General features: G+C 29.2%; 2 protein-coding genes across 3 annotated transcripts; both read left to right on the forward strand.

Annotated features, from left to right (window-relative positions):
• Window positions 1–2,732: 2,732 nt before the first annotated feature.
• LOC124925375 (kinesin-like protein KIN-5D) lies at window positions 2,733–9,371 on the forward strand. 2 transcript variants are annotated; one of them, XM_047465360.1, is made up of 23 exons: window positions 2,733–2,917; window positions 3,236–3,445; window positions 3,529–3,658; window positions 3,742–3,897; window positions 3,993–4,469; window positions 4,550–4,647; window positions 4,762–4,918; window positions 5,013–5,082; window positions 5,210–5,286; window positions 5,379–5,432; window positions 5,521–5,601; window positions 5,694–5,805; window positions 5,936–6,022; window positions 6,118–6,293; window positions 6,379–6,540; window positions 6,614–6,721; window positions 6,826–6,984; window positions 7,221–7,304; window positions 8,019–8,224; window positions 8,338–8,439; window positions 8,519–8,628; window positions 8,710–8,861; window positions 8,932–9,371. In XM_047465360.1, the coding sequence occupies exons 2-23, from the start codon at window positions 3,264–3,266 to the stop codon at window positions 9,172–9,174; spliced, it is 3,183 nt and encodes a 1,060-aa protein (XP_047321316.1). In that variant the 5' UTR covers window positions 2,733–2,917; window positions 3,236–3,263; the 3' UTR covers window positions 9,175–9,371. The 2 variants fall into 2 exon arrangements, with proteins under 2 accessions (XP_047321316.1, XP_047321317.1); XM_047465361.1 differs by lacking the exon at window positions 2,733–2,917 and adding an exon at window positions 3,038–3,141.
• Window positions 9,372–17,253: 7,882 nt separating this feature from the next.
• On the forward strand, window positions 17,254–18,696 carry LOC124926156 (putative respiratory burst oxidase homolog protein H). Its single transcript, XM_047466335.1, has 4 exons — window positions 17,254–17,444; window positions 17,537–17,585; window positions 17,671–17,784; window positions 17,849–18,696. Exons 1-4 carry the CDS (start codon window positions 17,284–17,286, stop codon window positions 18,680–18,682), a joined length of 1,158 nt encoding a protein of 385 aa, XP_047322291.1. The 5' UTR covers window positions 17,254–17,283; the 3' UTR covers window positions 18,683–18,696.
• Window positions 18,697–18,889: the final 193 nt, after the last annotated feature.

Raw genomic sequence — 18,889 nt, forward strand, 5'->3', positions numbered from 1 at the left:
TTTTAATAAAAAAAAAGGGTTAAATTTAGGCCATTTTATTTGTAACACCATTTTGGTAGCATCGTTCATTTTACAAACTACTTTTATTAATATCACTTGCCTCTAAATTTGATAAGGATATATCATTTACTTTCTTGCACTTGAAGGTGTAAGATATAAGTTTAGGCTTTGTTTGACATTTATACCGATGTTGAAATGCATCAACTTCTCTATTCCTCCCTCCCAAGTCCCATCTCACCAAATGAGTGTGTTCTTGGGGTTGTTCATTTGCAGTATTTTGTATTTTAAATCAAATTGTTATAATTTATTAGAGATCCAACTTATTTGGAGGTTCAATAACTGTTTTGTGCTCTCAATTTATTTTATTTTTGTGCATCATAATAAATTTCCTTTTTCAATAATTAAGAAAAAGAAGATTTGTATGAGTGATTTATAAAAAATTAAATTATACGAGTTTAATTTTCACTTAAAACGTCTTAAGTTGAAGTGGAATTTCATTTTTTTAAAAATTATGTTAGTTACTAACGTTTAAAAAAAAAAAGGTGACATATTAGACACATTTTAAATTTTCTTACGTAATGAGATTGCAATAAAAAAATTTCATTTAGCTATGGCTTTTTAAAACACTTTTTTCTCCCGTGTTTTTTTTTTTCTTTCATTCTAAGTATATTTCTAATGTTTAACTATTTTTATTAATATACTAACTTTTTTAAAGAGGTCAAAAGTATTTTTACTTCTTAGCCATTTGGATCACTATTTTTTAGTTACAAAGTTAATTTTGTGATTTGTTTAATGTGACAGGTTATTCATATCAAATCTGTTTGTCATGATTTTTTTTAAATTAAATAATATTTTTAATCTTTAGTGAATTATTTGTTACTCAAAATCTCTTATGTTTGTGCTGGTTTATTTGTTTGTCTTCATTTTACTAACAAACGAGAGTATTTGAATTCAAACTTATTTTTTATTCGTAAATAAATTGAATTATATTTAGAGGAGAATAGTAAAATAGGGGATTACTTTTAATTTGTACAATTCTCATCGATTTTTTTAAGAATATATTTTCATTTATTTGACCAAAGGATTAATCAATTTTCTCAGTTAAATTAGGTCGTATTTGATTTATCTTAGTTTGAAGTTCCGATACAAAATAACTTTGTTACTTAACCAGCAGACTAGGAAATTTGATAACACCTAAATTGGAAAGAAAATGCGCATGTGCTCCTTTTGAATCAATTTTTTTCCCTTTCAAATCGTTAAATTTTCTTTTATTGTAGTTAAAATCTTATACTAAATTTTCTTACATCAAGAAACCACATCAATGAGATATTTTAAAAGATATATATTTATATAATAGTTAAATTTTATATTAGAAAATAATTAGTTAAATCGGGTTCTAATATAAAAAATATAAGATCATAATTCAAACACTATTTTACTTAAGAAGCAAAATGCTACCATCTCCTATCATACTTTCCAAACAAAAAAAATAATAATCTATTTTAATGACAAATTGAACTATTATTATTCAACTATGACAAATTTTTTATTTAGAAAAATAGCATTTTTTAAAATTTTCCTTACATATAGAAATGACATTTGGAAGCAAGACCTACCCACCCCCGCTCCTCCTCTTCCCATCGGCCGGAATATGTGGGCCCACTATTTTGTTGGCTTACCAAATATTATAACAAAAAAAGAAATTTAATTCAATTTCAAAATAATTTGATGATTGGGAAACTGGTATTTTGAATATAGTTCAAATAGTATACTGATCTTTCAAAAGAAGTTAAAATGTCCTATTACATTCAAATTTTCAAATAATTTTTACTTAAAGTCAATTTACTAGAATAATTATGAAATTGTTACATAAATTAAAGAGGAGCTAATGCGAGAATACTATTTTTTTTTTGTTAACGAAAGAGTGTAAACTAATTGATTATACATTCTCAATTGAACTTTATTCGTTCTTAAATTGAACCGAAATGATCTACTATTTTTAAGTAAGATTTTTTCCATTTTAGACTAGGGATTAAGAATGAATAATATTTTGTTAAGTAATTTTTTATTCGAGTGGTCTTATTTGGGACAGTTTTTATTCGATTTGACAGATTAGTTGACTGATGAAAAAGATAAGTATATTATTTATTTGAACACTAATAAGGACAAATAAATATATATATATTTCATTAGTTTTTTTTTTTTTAATAATATGGACTTTTAATATATTAGGCTATATAAAAGATAATTTCATATTAAAAAAAATATAATATATGATTTTTCAAAATCAAAGGAAGACAGGGTTTTGTAGTGAAAAACAATTTCCAAAATAGAATATACAAGGATTGTAATTTGTAAGTTGAACACAGTTGGTAATTTGAATTTTTTTAAAAAGTTCAATTGTCTAATTAGACCTTTCAACAAGTATTTGACTTAATAAATAAGCAATAAATAATACATATTTAGTAATATTAATGGAACTAATGCCGGGCAATTAATGCATAAAACTAATAACTAAATTTCAAAATTTAAGTATTTTGATTAGCATCGGAAGATCTAGTAACTGTAATTAATTAACACCTGATTAAATCATTAAGAACATTAATTAGGAAAATACCTATCAACTTTCAAAAATAAAAAAAAGTTTGTCATCAACGGTCATAATTGATGGTAACGGATTGAAAATTTGAGTTTTTTTGCCCTTTTTAATTCCTACTGGCTTCTTCTTCTTCTCTCTCTAAAAAATATTCACCATTTCAAGTCTTCATCGGATTCAGCTCTCGCTCTAAACACACTCTCGTCTAGACGACGCCATTGTTGATTCTTGTTCAAGATTTTTCAAGCATTTCAAGAACAGAGTCGAGTTTTTTCAGGCATTTCAAGATTAGTATCCGCCGGCCGCCGGCACATCGATTGAGTAAGAATCGAACTTCTGTTTTTGTTTCCAATTAGGATTACGACTGGTCGCTTTCGATCCAACGCTCTTTCTGTCTTTTTTTATCTTTTTGTACATTTTCGATTGCCTTAACATATTGACGTTCCAAGGATGTGAGCTGTGTTATCTTCTTTCTTTTCACTTTCATTTCGTCCTTGATTTGCTTGTTGTCCTGTCTCTCTCATTCTGTTCAGACTTTTCTTCAAGTAATGGCTAGCCGTGATTATTTTCCCTGAAAAATAGGCTATTGCTTTAGTTTATTGCTCAAGTTATAGATTTAATTTGAATCCGTTGTTACAGGTTAGATTTTAGGTAGATCAAATTAGGTATGGATTCAACAATGTCGCAACAAATGAAGAGGGTAGGAGCAGCTATGGTTTCACTTTCACCATCACAGACGCCACGGTCAAGCGATAAGGCGGTAAGAGATACACGATCAGGTGAAGGGAACTATAGTGGTAAGGCTGACAAGGAGAAAGGCGTGAATGTTCAAGTTATTGTTAGATGCAGGTGAGATTGTATTTGAGATTTGCTTATAATCGTATCAATTGAGTTTGATCTTGTGGTTTACTGGTGTATTTGGCATTTTGCAGGCCAATAAGTGAGGATGAAAGTAGATTGCATACTCCGGTGGTGATCACTTGCAATGAGAATAAGAGAGAAGTTGCTGCAATTCAGAATATTGCAAATAAGCAGATTGATAGAACTTTCTACTTCGATAAGGTTTGTTCTTTTCCTTATTATAACCCTGCTTTCAAATTTAGTAAAACCAAAATGTTATATTCATATCTTATAACTTCTTGTAGGTTTTTGGTCCAAATTCAGAACAGAAGGCATTGTTTGATCAGGCAGTCTCCCCCATAGTGTTTGAGGTATTAGAAGGTTATAACTGCACTATTTTCGCCTATGGTCAGACAGGAACAGGAAAGACATACACCATGGAAGGAGGTGCAAGGAAGAAGGTTTGATTCTCTTCTCCCTCCCTACCCATGTAGTTGTGTCATACAGAATGATCTTAATTTGCTATAACTGATCCTTTTCCTTTGACCTTTCTCAGAATGGGGAATTTCCAAATGATGCAGGAGTTATCCCAAGAGCAGTTCGTCAAATTTTTGAAATACTAGAAGCCCAACATGCTGAGTATAATATGAAAGTCACATTTCTAGAGCTATATAATGAGGAAATAACTGATTTATTGGCTCCAGAGGAAATTTCAAAATTCATAGACGACAAATCTAAGAAACCAATAGCTCTCATGGAAGATGGTAAAGGAGGTGTTTTTGTCAGAGGTTTGGAAGAGGAGATAGTTACTACTGCAAATGAAATCTATAAGATCCTAGAGAAAGGTTCTGCTAAGAGACGTACAGCTGAGACTCTACTCAATAAACAAAGCAGTAGATCTCACTCAATTTTCTCTATCACAATTCACATCAAGGAGTCTACTCCAGAGGGAGAAGAGATGATCAAATGTGGGAAGTTGAATCTAGTTGATCTTGCTGGTTCTGAGAACATCTCCCGCTCTGGTGCTAGAGATGTAAGAATAAATATACATGGCTATATAATTTTTTTTCAGTAATTTGAGTTTCAAAATACATGTTCTTATTATATTTGCAGGGGAGAGCAAGAGAAGCTGGTGAGATAAACAAAAGTCTGCTCACACTAGGTCGTGTCATCAATACACTTGTTGAACACTCTGGTCATATACCATATAGGTATTGTATAGTTGTAATAAGTTTTTTGATCAAAAGTTATGTTGACTGCTCTAGGTTTTAGCTATATTTGTGTTTAATTGCTGCTGAAAAGCTTCAACTTACTTGGAATATCAGGGATAGTAAACTCACAAGATTACTGAGAGACTCTTTGGGAGGTAAAACTAAAACATGCATAATTGCAACAATTTCACCCTCCATCCACTGCTTGGAAGAGACACTCAGTACACTAGATTATGCTCATCGTGCCAAAAATATTAAGAACAAGCCTGAGGTCCGTGACCTTCTTAATACATATGCAGATTCTAGTACTGCTGCTTTTCAACATCTAGAATACTATTAAAATTTTATGTTGGATGCTGGTTCAGGTTAACCAGAAGATGATGAAGTCTGCTGTTATCAAGGATCTGTACATTGAAATTGATAGGCTCAAGCAAGGTTAGTAGCTACACCTGGACTCTCTCTATCACATTTAAATCCACAAATGATGCATTTTCATCTAAATGTTTATGCAACTGAAAACTTTTTATGACCCACCCTCGTTATATTTTATATTGATAACCAGAGGTATATGCTGCCCGTGAGAAGAATGGTATCTACATCCCACGAGATCGGTATCTTCAGGACGAAGCTGAGAAGAAGGTTTGGCCTAAGTCACAGAAGTGTTTTCTTTTGAGGGTCTTCTAGGTAACAGTTGAATTACCACTAAAATTTTCTCCTAATCCTATTGTCAGGCAATGTCTGAAAAGATAGAGCGGATGGAACTTGATTTTGACTCCAGGGACAAGGTGCATTAAATATCTGATTTAACTGCAGTATATTTATGTTGGATTCCATTTCTTGAGAACATGACGGTTCCTTTTTTTTTTGTTGCAGCAATTAGTGGATCTTCAAGAACATTACAATTCTCAGCAGCTGTTGACTGCAGAGTTAACTGATAAACTCCAGAAAACTGAGGTAACAAATGACAATCTCTCTTTCTGTGTACCATTTTGTATTTTCATCATTTCCTTTTAGCAACTATTCAACAAAATTTTTGCATCTTTCAGAAAAAGCTACGCGAGACTGAGCACACACTAATTGACCTTGAAGAACGACATAGACAGGCAAATGCAACTATAAAGGAAAAAGAATATTTGATTTCGAATCTTCTCAATTCTGGTAAGTAGTAAAGCACAATAGTGTATTTTCTCATACTGAATTTCTTGGACTTTTTTTTTGCTCTTTCATCCTATTTGGATAGACTGCTACTGCTAGATATCTTAATTTGATGTTTGATCTCATTTAACAGAGAAAGCACTGGTGGAGCGGGCACTTGAACTTCGAGCAGAACTAGAGAATGCTGCGTTGGATGTCTCTGGATTGTTTACTAAGATTGGTCCGTTTGACTGTTAATTGTAAACTTGGCTTGATCCCGCATTATATTTCAACCTAACAATTTTCTATTTTGTCTATATTTTTTTCTTGTCACAGAACGCAAGGATAAAATAGAAGATGGAAACAGAGTTCTTATACATCAATTCCAGTCCCATTTAACTCAACAGCTTGAAATGTTGCACAAAACAGTTGCAACTTCTGTCACACATCAAGAACACCAATTAAAAGATATGGAAGAAGACATGCAGTCATTTGTATCAACTAAAACACAGGTATAATGAAGCTAAATGAAGAAGAGTTTGTTTTGCGATGGAGGATGTACTGATGATTATACGTTCCATTTTTGAATTCTCTTAGGCAACTGATGAACTTCGAGATCGTCTTGCAAAGATGAAAAACATGTATGGATCTGGCATTAAAACATTGGATAATTTAGCTGAAGAGCTTGATGGGAACTCAAGATTGACCTTTGAGCATATGAATTCTGAAGTTTCAAAGCACTCTTCCGCACTTGAGGAGGTAATATAATTTCCACTATAAGCATTTATTTCAGTTTGTTATCTCTAATCTTATATGGACATATTCATCACAGCTCTTCAAAGGAATCATGTTAGAAGCTGAGACGTTGCTTTGTGATCTTCAAAATAGTCTTCAGGATCAAGAACAGAAGATAACTGATTATGCACAACAACAACGAGAGGTTAGACTGCTGAATGATGTATTCTTGAAGTTTCTGAAAAAAAAAACATGGAACTCATCTGAGAATAATAATGTTTTTCTTTTCTGCAAAATCCTATAAAACAGTCTCATGGCAGAGCAATGATGACCACCCGTTCAATATCAGAGATTTCAGTTGACTTTTTCCATACTTTGGACATGCATGCTTCAAAATTGAGCCAAATATTAGAGGAGGGACACATGGTCAATGATCAGAAGTTGACAGAGCTTGAAAAGAAGTTTGAGGTGAGACACATGCATATCTTTTTACCTGATTTAGAGCTTTATAATCTGAAATTTTGGAAAAAAAATAATTTATTTGATGATTTGAATAATATCCTTTGTATTTAATATTTTAAATTGTTGTAAAACTAAAGTAAAGGTATTTTAGTTGATTTGAATGATGAACTCATTGATGATGGAAAAAGGGTTGTTTGAATTAGCAGCAAATGGGTTTCTTATGTGAAATTTTATCGTGTTAGGATTGTGCTGCAAATGAGGAGAAACAGTTGTTGGAAAAGGTTGCAGAGCTACTAGCAAGCTCTAATGAGAGGAAGAAGAAACTGGTAAACCTTTTCTTTATTAGAAATTTTATCTAAATTTCAACAATACATTTCACCCCATTATTCTCCTAAAGAAAATCATTGATAGACAACTAAATCCATTCTGAGTGCAAATAAGATCAGTGTTTTCTTCTACCTACATTGCATGAATCAGTCTGTAGAGAATCACCATCTCCAATACACTATTCTAATTTATCTATATGGTGGATATTCCTTGTCACAATTTGATAATACAACTTATAACTTACCACTACTTTACGGTTAAGTGTGATTAAGTGCTTTTTTGAATTAAGTTCACTTAATAATTGTTACTTGATATCACTTAATTATGTAGATTCATCTCAAATTTAGTTAAAAAGTTAAGCTATAAAATTTGGCTTAATTCGGTAAGTTATTAATGCCTTAAACAGTAAGAGCTTACAAAAGACAGCTTTAAACTTTTCCTTATTTTTTTTTTTTTTATAGAAACAGCTTTAACCTTGTCAATTAATCAAATTAGTTACTATATATATAAAGGTAAAAATAGTATTTACTTTCCCATGATATTAGTTTCACATTTTATCCATCAATTCCATACAAATTACTTCAAATTCAGATAACTTTATTCAGTTTATTCAACATTTTACAAATTTAGTATTTCGCATTCTAACACTTAATTTTTCACATTTATAATGATTGCTCATTTAAGGCGTTTTATGTTCTTCTTACCACCCTCAGGTTCAAACAGCAGTCCATGGACTACGGGAAAGCGCAACAAGTAGAACTAATAGCTTACAGGAAGGGATGACAACTATGAAAGACAGTAGCTGTACCATTAAAGAGCAATGGACAACTTACATGAAGAAGTCAGAAGATCATTATCTTGAGGATACTGCTTCTGTAGAAAAGGGCAAGAATGATTTGGCAGAAGTTCTACAGAGATGGTATAAACCCCATTATAATCCTTTTTTTTTTCTGGTCTTCATATAATATAATATAATATAATATAATCTAACACTTCGTTGGCTTTCTTCTCTCGTATCGTAATTTTGAGTAGCTATGAAAAGGCTAAAATGGGTTCAGAGCAATGGCGGAATGCTCAAGGTTCAGTTTTCAGTCTAGAGAAGAGCAACGTTAACTCTCTGGATGAGATAGTCAGGTAACATGCAAACTGATGAAAAGAAGATGCTCAAATGATTTTTTCTTTTCTTTTTTCTCACTTTTATTAAATGGTGCAGGGGAGGAACAATGGCTAATGAGAAGCTGCGAGCTCGAATTACTTCTGCTGTATCGTCTGCTTTACAGGATGCAGAAGTGGCAAGCAAGGATCTCCTTTCATCCATCGATAGTAAGTATCCATCGAGATTGATATATACAATCCGACTGTTTTTCCCTTATGTTGATTTTCTTATATATTTCATAATGGCAGATTCGTTACAACTCGACCGCGAGGCTTGTGAAAATGTTGACTCCATGGTCGTGCCTTGCTGCGGAGAATTAAGGGAATTGAAGAGCGGGCATTACCACAAAACAGTTGAGATAACCGAGAATGCTGGAAAATGTCTCCATGATGAATATATTGTAAGAAGTTTTTGATTTTATTTGTTAAAAAGGGATTGTTTATTATAATATCATTGCATTTTTTGAACAGGTTGATGAACCGTCTTGCTCAACGCCCAGAAAGAGACCATACAACTTATTGAGCGTGGCATCAATTGAGGATCTGAAAACGCCTTCTTTCGAGGAGCTGGTGAAGTCGTTCTGGGATTCTAATAAACATTCGAAAGAATCATCAAACGGCGAGGTGAAACAGAGTGTTGCAGGATTGTACTATGATGGTGGTAGTGCACATTCTTTGAGAGATCCAAGACTTCCTCTAACTGATATCAACTAACTAACTAATAAACTGAAAAAAATAAACTTGTGTTTTATTGTACAAAAATGATGTATTATTATTATATGTTGGTTGGTTTACCAACTCTTGTTTGTTTCATTAATTGTTTTGTGGAAAAAATATGGTTTTTCCATTATTCGTTGGAAGATAGATATAGTGATTGTATGAATTGAAGTCCCTAAGTCTTGGTTAAGAAATATTTGTTGGTGTTTGTTTCTTCCTTTTATTTACTTAAAATCAGAATAGAAATGAATGGGATTAAATACAATGTCTTTTTATTTATTTTTTATTTCCTAATTCTAGTTTGTACTTTTCATTAGAAAAAGAAAAACCCAATTGGTTTTAAAACATTTTTAAATTGGAATATATTAGTTTTTTTTTATATTAATGATACATTATTTCAAGAGGTAAGATTATAATAAAAATAATTATATATGATTAAAATACAATGGGTTATTCATTCTACTGTTAACAAATTACTTACAAAAATGATAATAATATTTTAAGCAAATAATAATAGATAGTTATAGCATAAAATTATATTGGCATATTAGAGCATTTCCAGCCCCTGCAAAATCACACTCAAAATGAGTTTTCCTCCATAATTATACCCAAATCCAAAATGGGTTTTCTAACCATTTTTTCTCTAACCGACACCCATTCTTAAACCCAAAATGGAGTTTGGGTAATTTTTTTTCTTTTGCAAAAGTAAATATGCGTTTGCACTGTTCACAAACGATATATATATATTTTTTTAATTTAACCCCTAAAGATAGTTTATGTATATTTTATATATTAAACTTATTTATTTTATTTATTTATAATCTTAAAATCTTTTTTATAATAATGAAGAATATTTAATGATATTTTTTTTAATAATGTTTGTTTTATCCAATAGTATTATTTTGTATAATATTTTTTTTATAATATATATATTTTTTATGTATTATTGAATTTTTATAATTAATTTACAATCAAATTTAAAATAATGAGGTATTATTAAAATATTATGGTATAATTTATAACATTGAAAAATATATGAATGATATTAAAAAGTTATAAAAGTTGATGTAAGAAATAATATTATAAGAATATTCTGTTGAATTTGATAATTAGTTTTTCGGTTGGAGAAAAATTACTGTTTGATGTGGCATTTACACCAAAATGAGTTTGAAAATCATTTTTTTTTAACGAAGGAACGTTCTAAAACCGAAAATGAGTCTCTCACCTCTAAACGCAAATATGTGTATTTACTATTCAAATACTAAAAAAACTTTTACAAAAATAAATTAGTCCTCTAATTAGTGATATTAGTTAATTTCGTATATTTAGTTTTTTATATAATTTATTTATATGCTTAACTTTTTATTATTATTCTATATTTTTTATTCATACTTATTTTTATACATCATGAATATATAATAATGAACAACCTTGGTAAAAAAACTTAAAAAATAATCAAATAATTTTATTGAGTTAAATTTGTAAAGTTAATAAATATATATATGTATTATTGAAAAAGTTAAAAAGTTGGTATAAAAAAAATTATTATGAAAATATTTTTGTTGAGTTTGAAAATATTTTTGAAAATATGTTTTTTTGAGATGAAGATAAATTACTATTGATTGATTTGATTTGATGTTATTGTATTTTGAGTTTAAAAATAAGTTTTTGGTTGTAGATGGTCTTAGTCACCCTATAATATTTATATTTGCATATAAAATATTTAATGAATTAAATGTAATAATAATTTAAGTTGAATATTCAAATATTTTATTGCATAATTTAATACGAATTACTTAATCTATATATTATAAAATAAATTAATATAATCCTTAGTGTATGTGAATTTTATTAGTCAAGATTAAATTAAATGTATTCTTTAAAAAATGTGGCAACGAATTAAGTATGTAGCCCGTAAACACACTTAACCATTTAACCAGACGCTGAATAACGAATTAAGTATGTAACCCGCAAACACACTTAACCATTTAATCAGACGTAGAACTTGCCGCCTGACGAGCTCGAACTCAGAATCTTAGGGTTAATATCCATCTCTTGTATTTTTCCCCCAAAATAAAAATAAATGTATTCATTCTTTTTCTTGGTGATAGTCCAAAAAGATGAACTAAATATAATAATTATTATGATATTTAAAATTATATTTTTTTATATATTAATATATCAAAAATTTAATTACTTTTTAGGATGGGTTAAGAGGATGAGAATATGAATAAGATTGTTAGAAAGATTCTACATGATTGATTGCTATTTGGATGGAACTAGTTAATTATTGGGATAAATGACAAATTTAAGATTATGTCCAAAAGTTTTGTCAAATTTAAGACTTTTCTAATTCTTTGTCATTGGAAGAACTATGGTTACATTATTTTGTTATATTTAGAACTCCGAATTAACACCCTATTAACATTGTTAAATTATGTGTTAAATATTTTCATGTCATTTAGTTATTTATTTATTTATTTAATTTAAATATTTTAAATGTCATCAACAAATATGGTAATTTCGATGTTACATGAAAAAAAACTCATTTTGGGTTTTGATTTAGGATCACCGTCCTAATTTAAATGTTTGGAAGGAAGACGAAGCATAATTGACGGAAAAAAACGTAATTCAAAAACTGACAAGCGAAAAATTAGTACGACAAGAAGACAAGAAAGAGATTGTTAATTAATAGTTTAGTATTAGTTTATAGATAAAATAGTTATATTAAATAATAAATAAATTAATTAAATGACATAGTAAATATTTTACGGTATTACTCGGGAGTTCTAAATATAACAAAATATTAAAATGAGTTTTTTCAATGACAAAATAAAAGAGAATCCTAAATTTGATAAAATTCTTGTAGGTCATTTATCCGTTAACTATTACTATAGTGTTGGGTTAAAAAAAATATTAATATTTTTTTATATTTATTTATGATATATAATTTTTTTACCATTTAAATGTTAATTAATTTTAATTAAGATTATTTTATATTATTTATTTATTAATAATATTTTTGATTTATTTATTATTTTAGTAAAGATACCTCAACAAAAATAGTAAAATTATAAAATAAATTTTTTATTAAAAAAATAAATAAATGTATAATATCTCATTTACAATAAAGGATAAATTCTTCTTAGGAATCAGGTTAATGACTTACTTGAATATAACCACTAACATAAAAGAGTGGAGAGTGGATGAAAATGACATCACTATTTTAGAGAATGGACAAACAAATCTACCAAACTTCATTATTTTATTATAGAATCATCAGTAACCCAAATACATTATATATTTTTTACTTTCTTAGAAAAAATTAGAATAATGAAGAAAATATTTTTTTACTTCTTAATAGCAATGCAAACTTACATAAAGAGACTCTTAGACCATTAGGTCTTGAGATCGCATCGTGAAACACACGATGATCACGTATTAGAATCCTTCCATCCAAGTAATACATATATAAATTGTATGTTTGGGCAACACACTTAATACTTTTGTTGAAATACAACATTTTCACGTGCGATATTGAAATTTATTCTCATTAGACTGTGTAACTTTAATTAATGTTCCATCTAATACTCCTAAGCAGCCCTACAAATTAAAGGAGTTTATAATTAACGACCATAGCAAAATTATAGGAAACTAATTATTCACTCAGAATTTTATGAATTATAATAATAAATGTATAATGTTCAATGTGTCACAAATGTGTTAAATGAGCTAAAATGTGTTAAATGAGCCAAAATGTGTTAAACGTATCAAAACCGTGTTAAACGTACCAAAACTGTGTGAAATGAATTAAAATTAACAATATTTATTAAAACTAAAAACGTATTAAGCGAGTCAAAACAGGTCAAACGAATCAAATATTAGTTAAACAAGTTAAAAACATGTTGAATAAGTAAAAAATGTATTAAATTAAGTAAACAAATCAATTAATTATTAAACGGATCAAAATCTGTTAACCATGATAAAAACGTATTAAATATTAAACGAGTCAAAAATGTAATAAATTTGTTACAAACAAAAATTTAGTTTGAGTTATTCAACCCATACTCATCCCATATTATTCATTAATATGGGTTAAATATTGAGCAAATTTAATTTGAATTGAATAATATGGGTGAGTTTACCCATTTGCACATCCCTACCAAAAATAACTTACTCAACATAGTAGTTAAACGACATAAATCAGTGTTTAAGAAACCAAATATTACAATTCGATTATCACTTAAAACTTCTTAAATAAAAGTGGAGGTCATGTCTCATGTGTAAGGGTTGTTCATCGTTTCGGCTTTTGAGTTATTTGGATTGCTCGGTTCAGGTTCATCGAATTTTATTTTAATCAATTGAAAAATCGAACCGAATTCGAATAAGAACATTATTCGATTTTTAATTGTAATTAATTAATTATATGTAATAAATTATATAATATATAGTTAAAATAAATAATAAAAAAATGAATTTGGTTTCAGTTTTCAAGTCGAAACCAACTCCAATCAAAAACCATATTTAAATTTAAATTATTTTAAAATTCGATTAAAAAATTGAAAATAAAAATTTGATTTCGTTCTGATATTCGGTTTACATCAAATATTGAAGACCCTATAACTATGAGATAATATTAGTTTTTTACGCTAAAAAACTTTTCCAAAAATAACTCATTCATACACAATCTAAGGTTACATCAAACTAAAATAAATTGAATATTAGAGCTTCAAGATTATTCACATTTATTTTACATGTTTCGGATAAATTTTAATTTTAATTATGATGATATATTTTCAACATAAATCATGCTTTCAACAAGTGAAAATAAAAATAAAAAATTATATTTTTCGTTCAAAATTATTCTTAGATATTAATCCAAATTTAACTTTCATAGTACACAATAAGTGTTATACTTGGTGAAAAAAAATATTTTATTTATTTTTAAAATTTTATTAGTATAGTTTCAGACAAATTTGAAATACTTCAGCATATATCTTATAATGTCAAAGACATAAAATAACTCACATAATTTTTATTTTTTTTTATCAAATTAGAAAATTAAAAAGAGTACACAATCCTAATGACAATGTATAAAATGTCTCAAATATATAAAATTACAAAAATGAGATAAGTAATCAATAACTACTTTCAAATTTTCTTTTATTAAAAAAATAATATCAAACCTCAAACTCTAAAATTACAAAATTTTATTTATTACAAACTATATTTAATTATTAAAATTTCATTACATAAATATTAAAAATATTATATTATCATTAATAGAAAAACAAATATATATATATTAAATTCAAAATAATTAAAGTAGCAATAAATATCCCAGGAATATGCCTTGTCTATAGTTCCAAAAGGAACGCGCCTTAGTTTAGTTGTACCGGTGTCAAAATACAGTCTGAAATTATTATTATTATTATTTTATTTTTTTAATGTTATAAGTTACTACTATGAGTCTATGAGCTGTATGACCTCACAACCATTTTGATCTTCAAAATATTTATACAGTATATAAAATATAAAAGAAAAAAATTCTATAAATAATCTGTGGGCATACCAAATTACTTATTAAAAATATTCAAACAAAGGTTAATATAAGAGATGCTATTAATCAAATAAAAATGATCAACTACAAACATAACTTTTATCCATGCTTAGTCCTTTTATATTTTATATTTTACCTAAACTATATCTATATATTATTTAAGATTTTTATTAATAAAAAGCTCAATTATATATTTTATGCTTACCATAGAGTTTCAAATTTGGAACCTTTAACTTAAACATAAAATATTATTAGCTATTGTGATGGTTTAAAATTGTATTTGTAAACAAAAATTAAATTAATAAATTAAATATTTTTATTCTCTATTTTATTATTATATCAATTGAAATATTTTTTATTTTTTTAAACTTTTTTATCACTAATTAATATTAAATCACTTCATTCATCGAAATAAATAGAAATCAATATTTTAAAAATAATTTAAGGTTTTTCATACCTATAGAACAAGAGGTCATATTTGTTATCTCACAAACCGTGCCCGTATTACTCAATAAATGTGAATGTGACCCACATTAATTAAGTAATTGTGAGAAAGCGATTTGGAACCAGAAAAATTAAAGACTAACTATATATTTTTTTTTAACTAGATGTGTTTCATTATGAGGTGTACTCAAGTATATAACTATTAGATTTTTTTAATCAAACGTGGAAAAGATATATGTTATTAAACACCTTACTTTAAATCGTCATGCACCATTCATAGGATTAGGTGAAGGAGAAACAAAGGATAATAATAAATATAGATAATTTATAAATTTCTTTTGTTTGACTTTTTGGACAAAATATTTTGTAAGATTTTATTCTTCTTTCTAATTAATTACTAGGAATATTGTAAATAAATAAACACAACATTCAACTATTCCTTAAACTCTTAGATCAATTTAGAAGTAACATACTTGTTCCATGATGAAGATTTTAGTTGTTGGAAAAAAAAAAACTCTTCCAGGAAAATTCATTTAATTTAATTTTAAAAGTTAAATGAGGTGAGATTTGATGATCCAAAGAATTTTAAAATTTGATTGGGATGGAGTTGAAAAATTGGTAAAAAAAAAATTACTTAATAAGTTATCGAGCTCGTAAATTCTCGAGAAAAAAAATTAAATTCTCGACAGACTTTACTGATTTTTTTGAATAAATCTCAGAAAATATCATAATAATATTATAAATGACACATCGAGAACAACTACCATCATTAATATTCAAACAAAATTATAACCTAGAGAAGACGTGTTAATTAGAAGAATACCCACCCAATAAAAGACAATATAAAACTATTGAATGATGGAAACATAATATTTAATAATATGTTTTGTTTGGAAAATGTTAATTAATTGCTCAACAACCTCACAACTCATTGTCCAACATAACACACAAAGATCAAGTTTGACTAAACATGCTAATTTAACAGTTTAAGTAGAAAAATGTTATCAACCTAATAATTAGGGAATATCAATGACATCTCATCAAATAATTTCAATCAAATATTGCCACCTAATTAAACAAATATTGTTGACTATATGAACCCAATCAAATTCCAGTGAAATATTTAAATACATCTCGTGATTTGTCACATTTAATAAATTAATTCAACACATTAAATTAAAACAAAATAAATTCACTAATTAGTATATATATATGTGTGATAATGTGAATGTGTGTACACTATACACCATTATTCCTATGGATGTAATCACCACTACTAATTTAAACAAAGACCCATTGTTGCATCATTCTTTTATTATTAATTTTTTTTACACATGTCATTATTATATAATTCTATTTTAAGGAGCAACAAAACCAAATCCAACCACCCTCTAACAACATTCTTGCGCCTGTTCCCATCTTTTGAAAAAAAAATAAAACATTCTTGTTTTTTGTTTCCTGCATTCTCCATTTGCATGTCCTAAATCTCTCTAGATATATAAACCTAATTCTCCCGCCCTGCTGGAACCTGGAGAATAAATAAGGAGAGGAGCAGGGGAGGAGAAACTAAGCAATGGAATCTAAAGACAATAATGATATTGTGGAGCCAATTAAAGGGGAAAACAAAGTCAGATGGAACCTAGACGATGTGCATGTAATTGACAAGGTAGATGAAAATGTCTCCATTGAAATTAATAATCCACCACCACCAGCAGCTCCAACAACAATTATGAACATGTCTAACAATGGTAAGAGAAACTCAATGAAACATGGAAACGTTCCTAAGATGTCAAGGGTGGAATCCGGTGCTGAAAGGGGGTTCCAGAGCTTAAGGTTTCTCGACACGAAAGCCTGTAAGGAAAGGGACGGTGGCTGGACCAAAATCGAAAGTCAATTTAATCTAAATGCAGACAAAGACAAAGGAAGGCTCTACAAAGATAAGTTTGGAATCTGCATTGGTAATTCATTCATTCATTCATTCATTTAATATGATCATAGATATATAGAGCCTTTTTTTTCTTATTATTCTTATAATAGCTAAATTAACAGTAGTAGTAGTAATTAGTACTCACACATGTTATAATTGATTTATCCCCAAAGGAATGAAAGACAGTAAAGAGTTTGCTGGGGAGTTGTTCCAAGCCTTGGCAAGGCGCAGAGGAATCGACGTTGAAAACGGAATCACCCTTGATGATATGAGACTCTTCTGGGAAGACATGTCCAATAATGATCTCGACACACGTCTACAAATATTCTTCGACATGTATATAAATACATACATACTACCTCCAAGATATCCCCGCTTAAGTACTTAAGCACTTGGATCTAATTAATTTTCTACTTTGTTATGATCAGGTGTGACAAGAATGGTGATGGTCAGCTATCAGAAGAGGAGGTGAAGCAGGTGAGTAGGAGTATGATGCATCCTTTCCCATTTCTTACCTCTAAACTAAACTAAACAACATGCTTTTCCTCCTTTCATGAAGTAGGTCATTATAATGAGTGCAGCAGCTAACAAGCTCTCCACTTTCAATCAAAACGCAGCCATATATGCAGCTTCAATCATGGAAGAGCTTGACCCAGATCATTTAGGATATATAGAGGTAATCAATTATACAGCTAGATAGATTGATAGATAGATAGTTCTAATTATTCTAATTTGAACAGATGAGACACCTAGAGATTTTATTGAGAGAGATGGTGGGAGGATCCTCATCATCAAGCGAAATGCACAAAAAAAACAGTTTGGCCAAGAGAACACGGTCGCTTGCAAAAACCATGATTCCTAGGCAATATAGAAACCCAGTCAGCAAATTCATTGCATTGACCAAAGAGAAGATGCATGACCATTGGAAGAGAATAGTAGTTCTCAATATTTGGATCATTATAAACCTCCTCCTCTTTGTTTTCAAGTTCATGGAATACAAACATAAAGGGGCATTCCATGTCATGGGTTATTGTGTCTGTTTTGCCAAGGGTGCTGCAGAGACTCTCAAGTTCAACATGGCTCTCATTCTATTACCCGTCTGCAGAAAAACCTTGACAAGGCTTCGCGAGACCTTCCTCGGCAATGTCATCCCTTTCGATGATAACATCAATTTCCACAAGATAGTCTCCGTTGCCATTGTCATTGGAACAGCTATTCATACACTCACGCACGTCACGTGTGACTTTCCCAGAATAACCTCATGCTCGCCTCACAAATTCGACAGGATCCTTGGCCCTTCCTTTGACCACAAGCAACCTACTTACGCTGACCTTGTTCGGAGCATTCCGGGTGTAACAGGAATCCTCATGGTTATTATCATGAGTTTTGTCTTCACACTGGCTACTCATTCATTCAGGAAAAATGTTGACAAGTTACCATGGCCCTTGAATTATTTGGGAGGTTTCAATGCCTTTTGGTATGCGCATCACTTGCTGATCTTAGTCTACGTCCTTTTCATCATTCATGGATACTTCTTGTTTCTCACCCACGAATGGTACAAAAAAACGGTATGATATCCTTAGCTCTAGAACTCTATGCTAAATAATGCAATGCAATGCAATTAATTCATCTTTCATTAGGATCCTCAATTTTACTCAAATTGTAATTAGAGATATATCTCTAACTACAATTAATATGGAATTCAAAACACTTATCTCTACAAGTCAATAATCAACTGATACAGTGTTGGAATTTGGAGTGTACGTGTAGCAACTGTATGC

The sequence above is a fragment of the Impatiens glandulifera genome, chromosome 2, assembly GCF_907164915.1.
Source record: "Impatiens glandulifera chromosome 2, dImpGla2.1, whole genome shotgun sequence".
Lineage (NCBI taxonomy): Eukaryota > Viridiplantae > Streptophyta > Magnoliopsida > Ericales > Balsaminaceae > Impatiens > Impatiens glandulifera.

Coding starts and splice junctions, on each gene's coding strand:
- LOC124926156 (XM_047466335.1), top strand. CDS start 17,284: ATGAAAGACAGTAAAGAGTTTGCTGGGGAGTTGTTCCAAGCCTTGGCA. Junction 17,445..17,536: donor CTACAAATATTCTTCGACAT/GTATATAAATAC, acceptor TGTTATGATCAG/GTGTGACAAGAATGGTGATG. Junction 17,785..17,848: donor ATCATTTAGGATATATAGAG/GTAATCAATTAT, acceptor TAATTTGAACAG/ATGAGACACCTAGAGATTTT.
- LOC124925375 (XM_047465360.1), top strand. CDS start 3,264: ATGGATTCAACAATGTCGCAACAAATGAAGAGGGTAGGAGCAGCTATG. Junction 6,722..6,825: donor ATGCACAACAACAACGAGAG/GTTAGACTGCTG, acceptor CCTATAAAACAG/TCTCATGGCAGAGCAATGAT. Junction 7,305..8,018: donor ATGAGAGGAAGAAGAAACTG/GTAAACCTTTTC, acceptor TACCACCCTCAG/GTTCAAACAGCAGTCCATGG.